The sequence below is a fragment of the Ischnura elegans genome, chromosome 13 (genome assembly GCF_921293095.1).
Source record: "Ischnura elegans chromosome 13, ioIscEleg1.1, whole genome shotgun sequence".
NCBI lineage: Eukaryota > Metazoa > Arthropoda > Insecta > Odonata > Coenagrionidae > Ischnura > Ischnura elegans.
In genome coordinates this window covers 8789321-8810896 of record NC_060258.1, presented here as the reverse complement: position 1 = coordinate 8810896, position 21576 = coordinate 8789321, and the positions used below count along the sequence as shown (strand labels likewise).

The 21576-nt window shown below is 39.1% G+C and overlaps 1 protein-coding gene across 1 annotated transcript in view; it reads right to left on the bottom strand.

Moving 5' to 3' along the window:
- Positions 1–21576, bottom strand: part of LOC124170108 (zinc finger protein 23-like) — a 47992-nt gene that overhangs the window by 24312 nt on the left and 2104 nt on the right. Inside the window, exons 2-4 of the mRNA XM_046548786.1 lie at positions 18593–18781; positions 16837–16908; positions 7524–7595 (exon numbers count right to left, since the gene is read on the bottom strand). Of these exons, the coding sequence (XP_046404742.1) occupies positions 7524–7595; positions 16837–16908; positions 18593–18781 (333 nt within the window). The remainder of the gene's footprint in view (positions 1–7523; positions 7596–16836; positions 16909–18592; positions 18782–21576) is intronic.

The following is a 21576-nucleotide window of genomic DNA, read 5'->3' as shown; positions in this document are numbered from 1 at the left end:
TGCTTTTCTTATGGGAAAACTTAAGGGTTTTTTTTGACCAGCTTGCAATAATCGTACGACAAATTCCTTGAAATATAAGGTGTAGGATTTCTTGGTTGATTTTTTGGCTATCTAGGAATTTTCGTACGTTGAAACAATTCCGAGGAATAAATCATTCATAATTTCAATCGAGAGGATAGCTACCAACTCCACAGTACGTGGAAGAGACTCTTCGCCCTATACCCCTACGCTATTGGCCGCAAGGCGACCAATCAGGGAGAGCCTACACCACTGGGCTGCCTATATAATTGTCTGTATAAGTCTGTTTAAAATTGATTGAAGTAAAATTAAAACGCTGTTAAATCGAATGCCTCAAACATATGGTTGCAGAAAATTGAGTTTAAAATTGTGTTAAATTAGAGTGTTATATTAATTTGTTATTTATTAATTTTTTTTTGAAAAATACTGTTTGTTTGACACTTTTGTCATAATAAATTGTCGCGTTAATTTCTTGTAACAATTAGTCAGATATTCCGCAGTATGATATTTTTCCTTGCGTTAATATTGTTTTGCCGAATTGTCTGTATGTTAACGGCGGTCTGCAACGAGTGAATCTTTTGTATTTCTCTTCATTTTTTCTTTTCTTTTATGAATGTAATGTCACGCTGAACTTGTATAAGTTGCACAATAATCTTCTCAAACATATTCTTGGCTCAAACATATTGTTGCAGAAAATTGAGTTTAAAATTGTGTTAAATTAGAGTGTTATACCAATCTGTCATTTATCTTTTCAGAAAATATTGTTTGTGTGACACTATTGTCATAATAAATTGTCGCCTTAATTTCTTGTAATAATTAGTCAGTTATATCGCAGTATGATATTTTACCTTTCATTAGCATTGTTTTGCCTAATAGGGTGGTTTCCTTCATCAAAGAAAACGAAAGGCATTGATTGCGATTCGTTACCCACCATTAGTGTATTCATAATATACAAATTATTTTGTTTTAGAAATACCGGGTTAGACGAATGGCAATGGTCCATTTTTATCCTCATTTGAAAAGGGCCAGATTGGCGCCCATGCGATTCCACTCCACGTGACGTCACAGGGACCTAGTTTCTACACGAGAGGATAGGAGTTATACATCCTCTGAGGTTACCAATGCATGTATGAGGCACAGGGCTCAGGGAAACATGTCTTATTAATCACCTATTAAAACTGGCTAAGGTCGGAAAGTTTTCTTCGTTTGACAGGGTATTAATAATCCTTATTTAAGCCAAGCGCTACCAGCCAGCAGGGTACTAGGCTAGCCGCTAGCAGCCTGCGTCGTATCAGAGCTAAGCCTCGCCTCAAGGTCACCTCGCAGGGCGGGAGGGGGAACCAGAAATACGTCACGCGGAGAGACTTCCCGACATTCATACTTAAGCGTCGCGTTTTCGCGCGCTTGAAAATTTTCACTTTTCATTTAATCGCGAAAAATAGATATCGTCATTTAAAAATCTAAAAGCGTGAAATACGTACTCCAGGAGTAATAATCTTTCGATTTAGGCAATAAAAAAATAATAGGAAACCACCCTATTGTCTGTAAGTTAACAGCCGTCTGCAACGAGTGAATCTTCTGTATTTCTTTTCATTTTTTCTTTTCTCTATGAATGTAATGTCACGCTGAACTTGGAAAAGTTGTAAAATAATTTTTTCATGGGCCACAAGGCCCACGAAATAAACGAATTTATTATTATTATTTATTATTATATAACAGCGGCCAAAACACGGCATAATCACTTCGACCGGAAGACGCCTGCTGGAATGCAGGAGAAACTGTTGTCACCAACGCAACCACGACGCGGTGAGACCCGGAAAATGGAGCCTACATAACAAACTCACTATTGTCGTGAAGCAGTTTGTTTACCAAATGTATAAGCTTGCTTCATCAAGTTTCCGATAAGTTGAAATCGTCCTGCAATCACTGCTATAGCCATCTGTTGACAAACTGCGGGAAGTAGAGCACCTACCGTGGAACCTCGTTAAAGCGAGTACGGGCTACTGCGAGACCCCCGCCATTACGAAAGATAGCCGATGCACCGTCAATTAACGCTATAATAAGCCTGTAAAAAAATTCGTTTTTACAAGGCCCTTTTGGTGTTGCCACTCGCCATAGCGAGAGTTTCGCCGGAGAGATCGCTGGAAAACCTTCACCAAGAGTCCCTTATCTCTGTAATTTCTTGAGACCTGTTAGAAATGAAGTTAACATGGAGTGCTCAGTCTCAAATTCATGTAGTAAACTGTTGTTTGATATTAATAAGTAGTTCATTTTGGTGAAAATATTGTGGCATTAACATTCGCGAATGCTTGATCTTCTTTTGTTCCTAGGGCGGCAGAAAGCAGACGGCAGCATACCTGCACGTCCGTGAGTTGTGTGAATAGAAAGCATTTGATGGCAGACACCATGGCCAAAAAACAATGCTTTGCATGATTTTTATTTAGTGCGGCGCTTATAAATTTTTTGAATAGTTAGTCGTTGTTTGAGTAAGGAAATTTAGTGATGCAAAAAAAACATCGCCTTTCGTCTGGATTTATGCTTACGTTTATCGGATATAAATTTATCTGTCGCCGCACCACTCCTGTTCCTATATAACTGCTCGCAACAGGTATATTGGCTGTTATTTGCTCCACCTCCGGTAAAGCAACAATTCACTATAGCAAGTGTTTATTGGATCACCGTGGGGTCTCGTTTTATCGAGGTTGTACTGTAATAAGTTCAACAGAATCAGGCTTCAATTGTTGGAAATTAGACATTTAAATAAATAAAAGATCGTAGCACTTTTCCACAAAATTTTGTGGATCTTTTATTTACTTAAATGTGCACCTAATATTTACACTGCCCACTTTCAGGAATTGCCATGCCTGAATATGAGTAGTCTCTCCCAGATGTACCTAGGTTCTTGCTAAGAGTAATAAATTTTCTCTTTTTAACCCTAGAACGACGGGCTGGGTCCAATGGACCCAGTTGGTAGTTTTGAAAGTTTATAATTATGTCAAGAATGCACGAAACTGATTTTGATGCCGTGGCTTTTCCTAAATATATGTCCTCTAAAACATAGCAAGAAATAACGAGAATGGGCTCATTACATTTTATTGTATACTACAATGTTACATAGTGGACGGACTGGGTCCATTGGACCCAGTCGACTATTTTCAATGCTATGGGTAATTCATTTCAACTTATCAGCAATTTTCTTATTTACTTAGTATTTTTGGGAGATTCAATGTTTATGGAGATATAAACAAAGTCGTAGGCGATAGTTATTACCAATTAGTGGGCATTTTTTATGGATTGGCTTGAAGCCTTTCATATACTCTTCTAATGTCACATTTAGAGTGACACAGTCAGAAACATGTATCCTCATCGTTTCGTAATGGGTAGTTTTTGCAACTTTCTCTGGTTGGACGCGCACACAGTGTGAATTATCTACATTCAGTCCCATAATCTGTTAGTTTTATATGTGAGACTGTTCATATAGCGTCTGCGGTGCTTATGTGGTGGACAGTCAGAGGTGCAAGCTGGAGTGGTCTCGCTGCCTGCCGACATTTGCTGTTATTCCAACTATCTAACTGAATACCTCGAAGAATTTGAATTCCATCATTACATTTTGATACCATGCATGGTAGGTACAAAACTTTAGGGATTATATAAAAGACTATATTCCTTCAATCTAATGCACTTCTTCAGTATTTACCTCATTTACCAAATCGTTTACTCCTCAGATGGATTAGTTAGATGAAGTGGTGTATTGATTTTCAACTACTATGATACACAGCAATGTCATTATTCCTATCTTTACAGGATGCTTGGTGGTACCAAATTTTGTGTAGTGAGATATTGATGTGACTGAATTCATAGAGTGGCTATTGATAGACTGTGTAGTTGAGGAGCTAAGAAGTCGGCGTCGCCATTTGGATATTACAGTCGAAATAACCATCAAAAAAATTTTTTAGGTAATAAGAAAAAAGGATTGTTTATAATTATTGAAAAAATTAGCTGTTCTAGCAAAACTATTGAACTCTTTGAATTGCTTGATGACATCAGAAACATAATACGAGACAGTGCGTTTCTAATTTTTACCTGAATTTACAACTAAGGAGTAGCACGCAAAACGTTATCTTCCATTTATATCTAAGTAAAGTTTGGAATGAAAAATTGATAAATTTCATTGCCACTTTATTCTCAGGCTTGCTAATAGTGACACACATTTGGAGTGCATTCATCTAAAGATTGCAGAACGACGTGTTCAGCATCTAAATATACAGCGCTAACAGGAGGAGGGTAGTAGTCACTCCGGTGGAGATGAAGCCTAAAATGTTGAATAAGGATGGAAAAGAACTGAACCTTGGCCGATTTTTCTTCATCTTTCTGAGAAGATGATAGAAATGCGAAAATAGGGAATTCCTATCGGGAGAAATTTTTATTTCACGCAATCTGAAAGAGGAGTGGAAAACAAAACCTCATGCCACTAAAAAGGGTAGAATGCGAAGGCGTAATATTTTGCGTCATATCCCGTGCGCCGTGCGGAATTTTTATTCTGTCTTCTGCTTTTTTGCTAATTTTGCGTCCTAACATCTTTGATGTTGTTAGAAAATGGACCAACATTGAAAGGCATATAGTTTTTCAAACTTTGTAGAATGAAGAAGATGACTGAAATAAATAAGGTTCTGGCATTGCTAATACATATCATTTTTACTAGTCAAAAATGAAAATTTTTCACAACTTTGGAGTAAACCAGACGGGCGACCAATATGCAACAGTTTATGGAGTCAAAAGTAATACTGCAGGTTATTTGATTTGATAATGCGACAGAAATGAGGAAAAGCAGAGGCGAAGACAAGTTGCAGACTATTAGAGAGATATTTGATGGGCGGAATGAATATTTGAAATATGCAATCGAGCCAGGATCCTGCATGACAGTTGACGAACAGTTATTGATGTTCCGTGGGCGCTGTACCTATAGAGAGTTTGTATCATCAAAACGAGGAAAGTATGGAATTAAAATTTTGGCTGCAAGTCGTAGTAGTGATTCATACAAGTGGAATGCCCAAGTATACGCAGGTAGAGAATCTCATAAAAGTCGAGAGGTCAATCAAGGGAAAAGATTAGTTACACGTATGGTTCAGGGATCAATCAGCCAGGAACATAAGTAGGTAGCCCAATACTTTCCAAAGGTTTAGCGATTGTAGAGATCATGAGGTAAAACAAACGAGGGATTCCACCCGAGCTCACGTCTGTAAATGCCATACAGGCTACAGGATTTCCTAACAAAGTGGTATCTCATTAATCTCGTGGAATCTAAGAGAAAATCAACTATCGGAAGAATTTACATCGCGAAAAAGAAAATGTGGCACACTCCTTGACAACCTTAGCAACCTAGGAAAATAAGTGTCGTAAGTGCAACAACAAAAAGGATAGAAAGACACGAACATCCTCTTCACAATGTGCACAAATTATATGCAAAGATCATTTAGAAATTTTTTGCAATCAGTGCCTGTAGTAGCATAACAGTTTTTAATAACTTTAGTAAATTCATCATCCTTTTGTTTCATTAAATTTGTTATGTATCTAATTTATCATTGACAAAAAATCCATTTTGTAATTTGTGTTAATGCTATTGTGCTAATGAACATTCATAAAAATGGGAAAGGTGGAGTGATATTTCTGGTAGAGGGGATAATACTATTCTCCGCTGCAGTAATAGCTTAAAAGAAAATAATTTAATTATAATAAAGACGAACAAATATGTTGAGGATGTAAATAAGATGGAAACCATCACTTAACTCAGTCTAAATTCATCAGAAACTGGTAATATTGTGGAAAAAATGTTTCAGGGTCCATTGGACCCAGTCAGGCTACTACGCGATAATTTTTTTTCAGTCTTCCTAGGGTTAACATTAATGTCCATCATCAGTCAAAACCGTTTAATACTTGTTTAAAAAATACAGGATTTTGATGCACAAGTTGCGTTTGTATATTATCTTTTGTTGTTTAACTTGTCCCATACATGTAGTAACATGTTCCAGGCCATTCTAGGTGTGTCCGTTAGGACTCCAGGTAGGCCAATATTTGAAGCTCTTGGCATTCTTACACTCCCTTGTATACATATTCTGCAATGCTCTATGTTGGTTAAAAACAATCCTTCTCTACTCCCACCAAAGAGTGACTACCATTCATACAATACACGTGGTAGAGGCAATACACATGCATTTGGGCACAATTTAGAGTATTTTAGGCGAGGTCCTTTCCACCCAGCTTCACAAATATACAATAAGCTTCCAAGTTCTTTAAAATCTGTCTCTTCTCCGGCCATTTTCAAAAGCAGATTACAGGCGGTCCCCGACTTTTGTACACAATGCGTTCCCAAAAACTTGTATGAAAGTTGAATGTACGAAAGTCGAACCATTGACTTCCATACTAATTAGGGGTTACGTTCCAAAAGAGCGGAATATACGTACTAAAACCTTTTTTTCACGGAATTCATTTCAATTGACTTAATTTTAATAATATATTAATAAAACTCCTCAAATCATCTAATTTCTTTCGAAAATACACAGAAAATGCAAATAAAAGTTTAAAAAACAAGAACTTGTTATCGAGTGAAACTTCCTCTTGGCATTTAAGTTGACATTCCACTTATTACGTCCACTATAAATAAAAAGACATATCAAGAAGCATAACAAAATGTAGTTGTTGAACCCGCACTCTGGATACCTTTTAATTTGTACACCAAAATTCGACATTTGGTAGGTGACATTCGTGATCGCGTATATTTCGCATGTTATTCAAAAAAGACAAAAGACAAACGGAATTCGGGTGATATTTCGTGCAATATCGTTGCTGAAGGTGTACATGAATTAAACAGCACTCAAACGAAAAAACACAATTAGAAAGAAGATCTTACTAGTTTTGCTGAAAGCTATTTGATGATGTCTAGTCAACTTTATTGAAAAATCTCTCCAATGAAGGCTTTCTTCTTCTCTTGATGAAGGAGCCTATAGCAGGCTGTCTCTCTCCCAAATAAATCACCTAGATTAGAGTCAACTACCAACAATTCCCTTCATTATATACGTTCGTATTGTTCGCATATATGTACTGCCATTTGAAACAATTGAATGTTGGGATGCGCAATAAACATCGTGGGAATTTAAAAAAAATTACAGACCAACGTCCGAAAGTCCGAATTTAGCGTACGAAACTCAAGTAAAAGGTGTCAATTTTGAACGTACGAAAGTGCGAATTGTACGAAAGTCGAGTGTACGAAAGTCGAGGACCGCCTGTATGTAAAATTCTTTATAACAAACGGTATTACAACTTGACTGAATACCTGGAAGATATTCTCTAATTGATTTTTTGTGTATTGCATATATTGTAAATTTGTATATTGTATTAGTATTGTATACAATATGTATGTTTCCAATTTGACGAGTTCTATGTCACATGACCAGCGGAACCATAAATTTTATTATTGTTATTATTAAAGAATAATAATAACTCCTCACCTGTGGGTAGACGTCAACCTCCACGACAATGTCCTCCCTATCCTCTTCCTGCTTGATTGTCTCCATGGGCATCTGAAAAGCAAGAGCAAATCGTACAGGATTCATGGCACCACCACAATATACAACTGACTCCTTCAAGGCCGTAGCCAGGGGGGGGGATCAAGGGGGATTGATCCCGCCCCCCCCGAAATGAAAAGAATTAAATACATACTTTATGCTCGCTTGGTGCTCACACGACGATATTATATAGCGGTGCAGTGACATTAAATAGTCCAATGCGACTTAAGTCAATAATTATCTAAGCGAATTTGCAGGTGCAGTGAGTGTAGTTGTAGGTGCAGTGTGTGTAGTAATAGTGCTTTGAATTAGTAGAGAGGTGAGTGACTTATGAGCCTCCTGAGGGACCGCAGAATTGACATCGACACCGAGGAGTTAATTCATTTGGTCGCTGCAAAAAAAAGCTAGAAGGCTAAATTCAATTTTATAATAATATTTTATATTTTCCTTTAAGGGTTTACAATAAATATGTATGTTTAACCGTAAACGCTATTTTATTTATCTAGTAAAAATAATTTTATGTTTGTCTACTATTCCATAAACCCCCCTGAAAATATTTTCTGGCTATAGACTTGGATTCCTTTATGCAGACCTCAGGGGAATGGGGGGGGAAGAGAAGGTGAGTACGGCAGGGAAGAAACATTGGCACAGCGAGGGAGACGGGTTTTGGGAGATTTAACAGGGTTCCCACTCTACCTGAACAATGAAATTCACGGCTTTTTCCAGGTTTTCACGGTTATTTTTCACGTTTTCACGGTTTTTTAAAGGTTTTCACGCTCTCAATTTTGCTAAATTCACGGTCCGTTAATAAGCCAACAATAAGAGAATCACTGGCCGTATATCAACAGAAAATTAACGTATGCGACAAACGGCCGTGAATCTTAACGCCGCAATGAAAAGTGATATCTGTTATGACGTGATCTATCGTTTGCAAAATTCAGGGCCGACTAAAGGACCAGCCCAACCGCGCTCTTGCCCGGACGCCAAATACCCTTCGGACCTACTTCCGTCCGGACACTCGAGGTCCTTTTTTAATTCCTCGCTGAGAGATTGTTTTTTGCGCACGTTGTTATTACTGCACAGTAACCGAATTTCCCCCACCCCAATATTTCTTATTTAACGGAAAATATTTTATTTTATTTGTTTATAGAATATAATAAATTGATTCTTTCTTATTCAGCGGAAAATATTTTATGAAAATTGTTAATAGAACAATAAATCGAAAAACAATTTCATACACCGTATTAGCACGAATCTAAGACGAACACGATTCTAAGACTACCCTCCTTTTTTGGAACTCCACTAGGGGACAATTTTTCTTTATTAATAACGATACGATTATAAAATGAATGCGGAAAAACGATCAATGCTCAATTTTTTTTGCTAGATTGCCTATGTCCCAGGAAACGCAGGATTTTGGCGAGTAATTAAGAAATTCATTAAAGGTTTCAAAACAATATTTTAGATAATAACAGGAATAGTAGTACTTTATCAAGACACATACGTCATATTGTTGATTTGACCCATATCTCTTTCAAAATTCTGAATGTTTGCTCTCCACTCGGCATTTACACTGCTATTATGGATTTCAGTCAGATGTAAAAATTCTTATCCATCAAACACCATTTCCAGTACACGTATTCACGAGAGCAATGTGCATGTTGTGCCTAAAACAACCGCATTCGCCGGTGCAGTGACTGGTTGTGAGATGGATCACGAAGGCCAAAAATAGTCAATTACTTGAATTGTTCCTGTCTAATGAATATATTTTCAATACAATTGAGGTAGTGTGTAAAGCGTGAACAATGTTGCGTTAATCGTCAGCGGCACGCCCACCTGGATCTTCGCCTTCATATCTCTACTTGTTTTCTCCAGGTAGCTCACTCTACCCTCACCCCTACCGTCATGTGCTAGCGGACAACCCAAGGCGCTCTGCAATATTCACGCGCATCTAGCCCGGATTCTTTTCTTCATGTTCAATTATTTTCAGTCCATCTCTTAAAGTTCTCAATAGTTTCTTCGGAGGGGCCATGGTCGGAAGACTAAAATTAAACTAGTGAAATGATTTTATTAAACCCACGTGGAAAACACTTGGTGGTTCGAAGTCCAGCCACCCCGGAAAGTAGGGAACCACTCGTACGAGGTGAAGTTCGGAACTGATGCTATCGCGTACGGGGGTACGCAGAGCACACTGCAGAGGGCGAAGCGTGACCATATGACTGAGCCATGAAATTTTTTACCCTAAAGATGCCCATTCTTTTCTAATTAGCGTAGCGCCAGGTGATCAGATGAATTCGGATTGTTAGTAGGGAGAAACAAAAATCCTGAGAAGATATCCCTTCGTCAGTAACTCTGACAAGTGAGACTACTAGTAGTAGTATAGCTCGTAAATTGATAACTGATAACAACCTTGTATCATGTTTTCGGAACAAAATGCCGAATTAACTGCCGTAAGCTCAGCTACGAGGATATCGCGTTTCGCCAAAAATCACCATCGTATTTTTCCATCTATTTCCTTGCTTAAAATACAACATGTGTGGTCTCGTTTTTTTTAACGTGCAAATTACTAACATTTCAATATAATAAAAGCATAATAGCAATTACTGACTATCATTGTTAGATACCTTTTGGGCTAATAGGTGATTCATGCAGCAGTTGACCTCCATAAACAGGGATCTTCGAAGCAGTTAGGCTGAAAAAGGTCAGTTGGTGAGAAGAGGGGGGAGCGCGAAACACGTTTCTATTGTTCTCGTGTAACTCGATATTTTTTTCGAAGCTAAGGTCTTCGTAATAAGATCCCTGCGCGAGCTGGGACCTGTTTTTATTTTGAAGAAGAGGAAAGCGTCAGAAGGGGGGAGGCGAATGGTGAATGGAGGGGGATAAAGGTTCTTTGGAAATGCTCTAATGTTACTTTCCCACGGCACTGAGCTTCTCCCAATGGTAGTTCCATCTCTTGGAGAGGATTCCAACTACGTGCTTGTCGTTATTAGCCATAAATGACACATTGTATTTATTTCGTCTCATTTTCGTCAAACGATGGATGCGGGAAAATTCTGCGTCGGAACCGCGATCTTCAAACGATCAATGCGAGAAACGATACTTCGGGTGCGGTCCAATGAATGCTACTTTCGCTCCCAGACGCTACAGACGGAAGTGCTCCGGAGCACCGGTCCATAGGCGCTACGTTCGCTACTAGAATTTCTTTTCGGACCGGTCAGGAGCGAAGTCAAGATGGCGGAAATTAACGAGGGTTGGTAAACTGGGATTATGAAATCGAATATATGGTTTTAATTGCGAATTGAGGTGATAATGGTAATTGAATATTAATAAATATGTTTGAATATCATTAAAATGAATTTTATTTTTCAATATCGATGCTCCACAAAGTAAAGGAAGAAACTTTGGACCGTATTTCTCAGACCAACCCTCGCCTACCCTTCTCAATGCAACTCATTACCCTAGTAAAGGAAAAAGTAGGTACTCTACCGTTTTCCCAGTTGAAATATATTAACTTATAATGGCTAACGACTATTAAAAAACATTAATCTATTTCATGTATATCCTATTTTTCTTCAGATTTTAATTTATGGAATGAGTAAATTTGTCGATATATGTTCTTACAATCCTTTCTTTATATTAAATGCCCCTTTTAATAATTTTTGTTTCCTTTTGTATGTAAAGGCTGCTTCCAAAGACATTTGAGTTCATTTTGGGGGAGATACGAGAATGTTTGCGGATAGTTAGTTCTTGCTATATATTTATTTAAATCACAATTAAATTTACATCTATTTACTAATTGCGTCTACTCCGTTACTTTGTAGTCACTTATATAGGAGAAAGGCGTCCACATTCAGCGTCCATCATCTGCAACGTGAGTAAACTCTCCATTGCCTCAGTGCATTCCCTTCGAATTTCCGCCAAAAATTGACTCGCTCCTCCGCTGACCCAAGTTTTCAGGGGAGCGTTTGGAGCTGGTCCGGAGCGAGGCGGGAAACGGGTGTATGACGTTTGCCGTGACGTCACAGCCTAGCCTGTAGCGCTCCGTAGCGAATAACGGACCGCTTGGTGGCGCTCCGAAGCATTGGTAGCGTTCAACGGACCGCACCCTTCGGGGAACGATAAGATGCGGGAAAAAATTAAATTGTCTATAAGGAACTTTATTTGGGACCAGAAACGGCGAACGATCAATGCGGGAACGATAGATCGAGGTTCCACCGTATAACTTTCTTTTGCAAGCGGCAGTGTAATGACTTCTTTTCTCTGCTATTGTAATACTCTGAAACCAAAACTGAATCGATCTCTCTAATCAGAGGCAAATCATGTTCCCTTCTTACCGTTGCTCTGGGAAAAATGGAACGACTATGTAGCATAATTAATCGTAGAGGGCGTAACTTGGAGGAAATCCATAATATCACGAATACAAGGATCAAGGAAATAGCAAAGTTCTTGATCCTTGTATTCGTGAGACTATGTAGCAGTTTATATTGCGACGGCATTGAGGCTTTAACGACACAAACAAACAGCATTACCTTAGATAGCACAAAGCGGAGGAACTGGATCACCACCGACAGTAAATAACTCCACACAAACTTTCCGGTTGCGACGTAAAACTGGCAAGTTCCAGGTCGACGCATGCGACAATCGTGTAATGCTGTGTTGCCATAAGCGGAAATCTTCTCTCGTTTTCAGGGCCGCAATGCGCGAGAATTAGTAACGTCACGCCGAAAGCTCGCTGTCACCCTGTTCAAACGCAGGGAGCGTAGTGTCCACAGCGCATGGCAGGTTGTCAAGGCTAGCGGTCTTCCAGTCATAGGATTGAGGGTGTTGAATAAACGTTCAAATTTTTCGACACAATGGCCATCTAGATTTAGTTTCGAAAGTGGTCGCAGCAGTCAGTGGGAAGGCTAATTGGGTGGAAGGGGGACTAAGCAGTGACCGAGGGAGGGGAAACCAAGCCATTTGAGGAAAGTAAACAAGCTGATGAGAAGTGATGTCATATTTCAGGAGGGGGAGAGAAAAGGCCTGCGCTGGGGAAAGATGTTTTTTTCTTCAGGCAACATTCGTTCCCACGCTTTTCTGACCCATGCGACCGTATGCGACGATGCTCGCCACAATGAATAGAAGTGCGCTAGCTACGAACGAAGATGAAAATTTCTGGGAAGGTATTATTATCAAGATTGAGAGATTTTTAAGGTTTTAAGACGAAATTCACGGCTATTTCCCGGTTTTTTCACGGTAGAGGAAATTCACGGCTAATTCACGGTTTTAAGGTTTTCGCGGTTGAGTGGGAACCCTGTTTAACTCCCTCTCCTGAGCTCAGAGAAATTTTTAAGTTTAATCCAGTGTTTCCCAAACTTTTTTGAGCCACCACCCCCTTGGATCCATAAACCTATACACAATGCCCCCCTAATCGTATCTCTCAAATAATAATCAGAATCATATACAGTGAGTCCTCGTTCTACGTCACCCCGTTTAACGTCATTCCGCGATAACGTCACGACAATTTTGAGGTCGTCATTCATTTATCGCACCTTCACTTCGCGATAACGTCAAGTCTTTTAAATTTCGCGCAAGAAAAAAAGGCGAAGCAGCGGGCGTTGTAGGTTGTTCGTTTTGTGGGCGGTAATATAGTCAGTCTATACAAAGTGTAAAACAGTGGTGTTTATTGATAATTGCGATTACGGTTTTAGCAAATTTTCTGCAAAATGAATTCTTAGGTAGGTGCGCAAGGTTTTACTTGACATAATGGTTTTCAGGAACCTAAAAAGTGATTTCAAGGCAATTTTTCCGTGTGGAACTCGGAGTTTTTGTCGTCACTTTTTTCACCGTGTTCACAATAATTTTGGTTCCCGTAACTGCGACGATGTTTCAGCGATGATGATGCCCAGGCGACGCTCATCCGGGCGACCACCATAGCAAAGCCGAAAAGCAAACGCGGGAAGATACAAAAATAGAGAAGGATTTACGTCACTGCTGCTGTTGTCGTCGATGAAGACAGGAACTCGTATTTATGCCATAGTTTGGCATTCCCATCGTAAAAAATGCCCCAGATATAATACGCTAACAGTTTTTTTGCGTAGGAATTGTGAGGTCTAGGAGCCGATATTCACTTTTAACATTGTTTCTTATGGGATATTATGCTTCGATTAACGTCATTTCGTTTATCGTCACATTTTTCAGGAACGGTAAGTGACGTTAAACGAGGACTCACTGTATGTACATACTTAATTGGATTCATATTATTCATTTTATTCCCAAACCACCAAATACAGCTCATATTGGCCATTTTACAATCGGGGTATTCAACAAATTTAACAATGACACGTTCATGAGCAACCGTGCCCTGGATAGAGGAAATCTACTCCGACGGGACCCGAACTTGCGACCTCTTGCTTGGCAGGCAAAAACTTTACTCCACCACGACTGGGGCTGGCATTACTAATATAATAGTGTATGGATCAATGAAATATCCCCCAGAAAGCCATAAAACTCACCATTTTGAACCATTATACTTAAAATTTTTCTGGGGTAGGGCCCCCGCACCTCTCACTTACACTGGCAGGTATACCATACCCCCCCTCCCCTCCCGCAGTATTAGTTGTACCTGAAACCACTCCGTAGCCTTAATGCTTAACACATTATGGTCCGCACACGTGTTTTTACGTGTTTCCGCTGCCAGCGCTTATGTGCCGATCACGCGTTTTTACGTTTTCATGCAGTGTAGTCTCCTGCTGACCTCTACGTATTTATTTGGAACTATTTCGACCTACTTCTGGTTTGTGCGTCTTCAGGTAGCTTTACTGTTTGTTTTTGTGAAAGTTTTTCTTATTGACGTCTTTTTTATCGACGTTATAATAGTTTGAACATATATTGAAAACCTACCTACCTAGAAAAAATGCAAAAAGTAACCGGCCCCAATGGCTAGTCTAGTTTAAAGGGTGCCGGACCAAGAGGTGTTAACTGTGCCCCTGGTCACTATGGTGATTCGAATGTGTTTTGTTATTGTGATTACGTGGGGCCAAAATTCAAATGACTATTGGAAGCATGGTCGTCAATAAATTTGTGGTTGCAATACCACTGAAATCAGAATCGATTTCTCTCCTTGAAAAACACTAATTTTCGATTCCAATAGGGTTCTTTCCTATTTCTTTTTTATTGCCTAAATCATTATCATATCAGCAGTATGTATTTCACGCTGGAGTACGTATTTCACGCTTTTAGAATTTCAGATGACAATATCTATTTTTCGGAATTAAATGAAAAGTGAAAATTTTCAAGCGTGTGAGAACGCGACAGATATATTTGAATGCTGGGAAAAGCCCGAGTGACATAATTCTGGTTCCGGCTGCCGCCGTGTGAGGTGACCTTGGGGCGAGGCTTTGAGCGCTGATACGATGCAGGCTGCCAGCAGGTAGCGCTTGGCTTAAATAAGGATTATTAATACCCTATCAAACGAAGGAAACTTTCCGACCATAGGCAATTTTAATAGGTGATTATTAAGACATGTTTCCCTGAGCTCTGTGCCTCATGCATGCATTGGTAATCTCAGACGATGTATTACTCCTATCTTCTCTTATAGGAACTATGTCCCTGTGACGTCACGTGGAGTGGCATCGCATGGGTGCCAATCTGGCCTTTTCCAAATGAGGTTAAAATTTGACCATTGCCATTCGTTTAAAATGGGATTTCTAAAACCAAATAATTTGTATATTATGAAAACCCTAATGGTGGGTAACGAATCGCAATCAATGCCTTTCGTTTTCTTTGATGAAGGAAACTACCCTATTCTCGGCATAGAATCGAAGAATGAAATCGACCAAAGACTATTCCAAATCCAGCCAGTTAAATCTCATACAACACACATGTAAATCTTTCTTATATCATATTTAGAGATGCAAAGAAAATCGCAAATGCCATAAATGCCTTAAATAGATGCGATGTGCACACAAAAATGCGACTTAGATGCGATAACCGGACTTTTATGATATTTTTACGCAAATTTGCCTTTTCGACAGCGAAATTTGTACATTTCGTGCCGAGCACAGTTTTAAATGCTCCGCCGACACTCATTGCTTAAAGCACGTGAGCGATTGGCCTGCTGTTAGTTGGCTGGCTGAATCTACGTGGCTGCGAACTACAAGTGGGTGCGGGCAAGCTACACCTCCGCCACTATATGTCTTATATTCCTCAATTTGTAATTGTTCTACAACAAAATTATTTAAAATATTCTGTATTTTGTCATATAACTGTGTTTCATTACATTTCATCGTCATCTACCTCATTATGAAAATAAAAAATAGACGCTAAAAAATGCGATAAACTGTTAATGAAAGCGCAATAAAATAAAAATGAAAGTGCGATTTTCACGTACAGTGAGTCCTCGTTCTACGTCACCCCATTTTAACGTAATTTCGCGATAACGTCACGAAAATTTTGAGACCGTCATTCGTTTATCGCACCTACGCTTCACGATAACGTCAAGTCTTTTAAATATTGCACGAAAAAAAAAGGCGAAGCAGCGGGCGTTGTAGGTTGTTTGTTTTGTGGGCGGTAATACAGTCAGTCTAAACGAAGCATAAAACGGTGTGTTTATTGTTGATTGCGATTACGGTTTTAGCAAATTTTCTGCAAAATGAATTCTTAGGTAGGTGCGCAAGTTTTTACTTGACATAATGGTTTTCAGGAACCTAAAAAGTGATTTCAAGACATTTTTCCGTGTAGAACTCGGAGTTTTTGTTGTCACTTTTTTCGCCGTGTTCACAATAATTTTGGTTCCTGTAACTGCGACGATGTTTCAGCGATGATGATGCCCAGGCGACGCCCGCCCGGGCGACCACCATAGCGAAGCCAAAAAGCAAATGTGGGAAGATACAAAAATGGAGAAGGATTTACGTCAGTGCTGCTATTGTCGTCGATGAAGACAGGAACTCGTGTTTATGCCATAGTTTGGCATTCCCATCGTAAGAAATGGCCCAAATATGATACGCTAAAATTTTTTCGCGTAGGAATTGTGAGGTCTAGGAGCCGATATTCACTTTTTACATTGTTTCTTATGGGATATTATGTTTCGATTAACGTCATTTGGTTTATCGTCACATTTTTCAGGAACGGTAAGTGACGTTAAACGAGGACTCACTGTATCTCTAATCATATTGAATGTTAACAGTTGGTGTACAACCACGCCTCCACCAGCCATACGTCTTTGCATTCAGGCGGCTTGAGGTGTAATACGTAGTAGATTAAGAGCAAAATTCACCTCCAAATCTGCATCATGAGGGACCAGCAGTTCGCCATCCGGAGGCTCAGTCTTGACCATGGGTTTGATGGCCTGAAACGAGTCATTACCCACGGCATTGTTATTAATAATATTCAAATAAAAAAAGGTAGTTTTATAGGCCAGAAAACCAGCATAAAGAGTCAGTTCTATACATATACTTCGTCTTGGATACAAAATATACAAGGATTCGTAATCCAATTTATAAATTAGATCATCCAGTCACCTGCTATGATACAAACAAAAATCATATGGTATACAATACATAATATAAAAATACAATATAATAAATATAAAATTATATTTTATTTAAAATATATTTTTTTTTTACTTTGAACAATGGAACTTTTTTGTTATATGTACCATTATTTAGAACTGTTTAAGTTTTATCATGTCTCTTTTTTTAAATTACCGTGCTAAAAACAGTATCTTGGCAGAAACTAATTCAATCGATTAGAGTATCATAAAAATCATAGATACAAAATACATTACACTCCCGAATATCCCAATGGCTAGTGATGGGGAGAGACGGCACAAATAATCGGATAACCCAAACTTTCACTTAAATGTCTTGTAATGTTAATAATTTAAAAAAATGCAAACAATACATTATTATTTATGCAGTTATTCTGTTATTTAAGAGTGCTTCCCTGACTCAATGAGAGCTTTCTTCACCAGTTCCTTATCTTTTTAGCGGCGATAACATGGTTTTACTCGTATTAGGTATTAATGCTCCATTTAAGGCCTGGTTTCGAAAAGCACACATCCGTGGCTGCGTGATCACTGATACAGAAAAGTGGTTTGCACGAATGCTTCAAAACCTCTGCTCGACGTCGGAAACCACACTGTCAGGCACCACGCCACGTAGTCGCGCCTCGCACAAGTTGCCTGGGTTGCAACTGCTGCGGGACTTATATCCGTGATCAAGGAGCGTGGTCGCGCACTGGGAGGCTTGGAAAACAGGAACATGGTGCTCCTTTGAATGCAGCTAGCGTGCGATCGCTTCCATTTAACAAAGGGGAATCTAATGGAAATATTAAGCCCGGTGTATCCCAGCATTGCTAAATACAAATTCTAGGATATACCAGGCTTATTAATTCCGTTAGATTCCTCTTTGTAAATCGGAAGCAATCACGTGCTAGCTGCATTCACAGGAGCACCGCGTTCTTTTTTTCTAAGCCTTGCAGGAAACACGTCCCGCAGCAGTTGCAAGCATTGCAACTTGTGCGAGACACGACTACGTGGTGTGGTACCTGACTGTGAAGTTTAAGACGTCGAGCAGTGGTTTTGAAGCATTTGTGCAAACCACTTTTCTGTATCCATGATCACACAACCATGGATGTGCGGTTTTCGTAACCAGGCCTTACATGGAGCATTAATAATACGAGTAAAACCATGTCATCGCCACTAAAATGATTGCGAACTAACGAAGAAAGCTCTCAATGAGTCCAGGAAGCACTCTAAAATAACAGAATAACTGCATAAATGATAATAAATTGCTTGTTTTACGTAAATTATTAACGTTACGAGACATTAAAGTGAAAGTTTGGGTTATCCGTGTTTTCCGTTATTATTCGCGCTGTCTCTCCCCATCATTGGCCCATTAGGATAATCGGGAGTCTACTGTACAATTAAAAAAAGCAAATCATTTATTTGCTCTCCTGTAAAGTTGCCATTTATGAGATGCCTGTTGTTAGAACTTGGCCATCAATATACAGTCTTGGATAATGTCACTCACGGATTCGTTAGCCTCGTGCCCATCGTCTTCGTCGGGAGTGGGTAGGGGGAAGTGCTGAGAGAGGGGCAGGAACTCCTTTTCGAACGTGTCCTTTGATTCCATGCACTGCTCCTTAAACTGTTTGAAGTCGGACAGCTTGTCGAAGCAGCGCAAGCACACAAACTTGGAGTAGTCATCGTCTTCCGTCACCTGGAGACGGAGAGATAAAAAAGTTGATTATTTAACCATCATCATCATTAGTCAATGTTTATACAGTAGAACCTCGGATAACGACCACAATCCGTTCCAGAAATCTGGTCGTTGTTTGAAATGATCGCTATCCGAAATAATTTTCTCTATAAGAAATAAAGGAAATAGGAATAATTTGTTCCTAGCTCCTATTGACTCGCTATTATATGAAAGTTACAGGATATATAGGTATGCTTTTTTAAATGAAAATGGTTATAATACAGTACAAACTGAGTTTAGTATAAATAAAAACATTAAAGAAAGCATTTAAACATAAGGAAACACAGTAAATCCAACCATTTTTACTGCCATGTGATAGCGTGAGCAGATGGAGGCATTACTTTGTATCAATTTGGGATCGCACAGCACCAAACACAAACATGGCCGCTACACATCTGTTCGTTATCCGAGGCAAATTTTTAGCCGTTAATTTAGGCGAAATTTTTGGTCGCTATCTGAATTGTTCGTTAACAGAGGCGTTCGCTAACCGAGGTTTCACTGTATAATGATGAAAAAAAGAAAAAGATGGTGAAGACAAAAGAAGGTGAAATACAGAATGTGAGAACTTACAGCTACCTGGGAACTTTGATAACTGAAGAATGGAAAAGTATAGGAGAATTAAAAAGAAGGATAGGAATGGTGAAAGAAATTTTCAAGAAGAAGAAAAGAGCCTTGTGCAACAAGGCACTGGAATTAAAATTGAGGAAGAGATTGGTGTAATGCTATGTGTGGAGTGTGTTTATGTATGGATGTGAGACTTGGAGGATGGGGAAGAGATACAGGGACAGGATTGGGGCATTTGAGGCGTGGGTTTGGAGGAAGATGGAGGGAATACGGTGGACGCATAGAGTTAGGAATGAACAAGTGATAAATAGGGTAGATGAGAAAAGGACGTTGAGATGGACAAAATAAATCAAAGGAAGGGTAACTGGCTGGGACATTAAATGAGAGGGAATGGAATTTTGAAAGTAGCTTTGGAGGGAACGGTGGAAGGGGTCAGAAGAAGGGGAAGGAGAAGGCTGAAGTTTATTCACAACGTAAAAATAGGGTGGTTTCCTATTATTTTTTTATTGCCTTAATCGAAGGATTATTACTCCTGGAGTACGTATTTCGCGCTTTTAGATTTTTAAATGACAACATCTATTTTTCGCGATTAAATGAAAAGTGAAAATTTTCAAGCGCGCGAAAACGCGACGCTTAAGTATGAATGCCGGGAAATATCTCCGTACGTCGTATTTCTGGTTCCCCCTCCCGCCCGGTGAGGTGACCTTGAGGCGAGGCTTAGCGCTGATACGTCGCAGGCTGCCAGCGGATAGCTGAGTACCTTGCTGAATGGTAGCGCTTGGCTTAAAAAAGGTTTATTAATACCTTATCAAACGAAGAAAACTTTCCGACCTTAGCCAGTTTTAATAGGTGATTATTAAGACATGTTTCCTTGAGCTCTGTGCCTCATGCATGCATTGGTAACCTCAGACGATGTATAACTCCTATCCTCTCGTGTAGAAACTAGGTCCCTGTGACGTCATGCGGAGAGGAATCGCATGGGCGCCAATCTGGCCTTTTTCAAATGAGGATAAAATTTGACCCTTACCATTCGTCTAAACCGGTATTTCAAAAGCCAAATAATTTGTGTATTATGAATACACTAATGGTGGGTAACGAATCGCAATCAATGCCTTTCATTTTTTTTGATGAAGGAAACTACCCTATTGGAAGATATGGCTAAGATCTTGGTTTTTTTTTTTTAAGCACAAAGAAAACCAAGATCTTAGTATGCAGCAGAAGAGAAGAAGTCAAGACTAACATTAAAATAGGGAAGTAAAAAATTATAGAGGTGGATAAATTCTGTTATTTGGGAAGCAAGATAACTAGTGACGGGAGAAGTAAGAAAGAAATTATCAGCAGAATAGCCCAGGCGAAGAGAGCATTCCACCAAAAAAGAGACCTGCTTACAGCGGGAAACTTAAATGTGGAAGTGAAGAAACAATTTATAAGAACCTACATCTGGAGTATGCTCCTATACGGAAGTGAGGCATGGACAATGACCGCAGCGGAGAAAGCAAGGATAAAGACATTTTGACCCTGAGTTTACCCACATAGCAATGAACCTCAGAGACGTCTCACTATGGTCTCGAATGTTTCAGAGATGTCTCAGAGATGTAGTCGTGAGACGTTCAGGAATTAAAAAAAAAACGTATTTAAACGCCATCAATGCTTTCCATACATATTTTTCGGTGCAATTATGAGGTTGTGATTATTAAAATCACGACATTTAATACGGGTTTCTTATTTTCAAAAGGTCATCCATCAAAAATTTGTCGCTAAAAATGATCGAGATAAGTAGGCCATAACTGTATAATTTGCATTCAATTATTTTTTGCCTTCATTATTAAGCATACAGTAGTACAAACTCTCATGAGACTTATCCCACATAGCAGAGATACGTCTCTGAGACGTCTCGAATATCACATGTTGCGTCTCAGAGACATTCTGAGAGCTTCAGAGACATCTCTGAGACTTCTCTGAGATGTCACTATGTCCAAAAAAATGGTCTATGTGACATCTCTTGAGACGTCTCACATAAGTCTCTGAGATGTCACATTAGACTTTGTACTATGGTATGCTTTAAATTTAGGCAAAAAAATAATTATATTTAAATTACACAGTTATGGCCTACTTTTCTCGATCATTTTTAGCAACAAATTTTGTGATGGATCACCTTTTGAAAATAAGAATCCCATATTAAATGTAGTGAT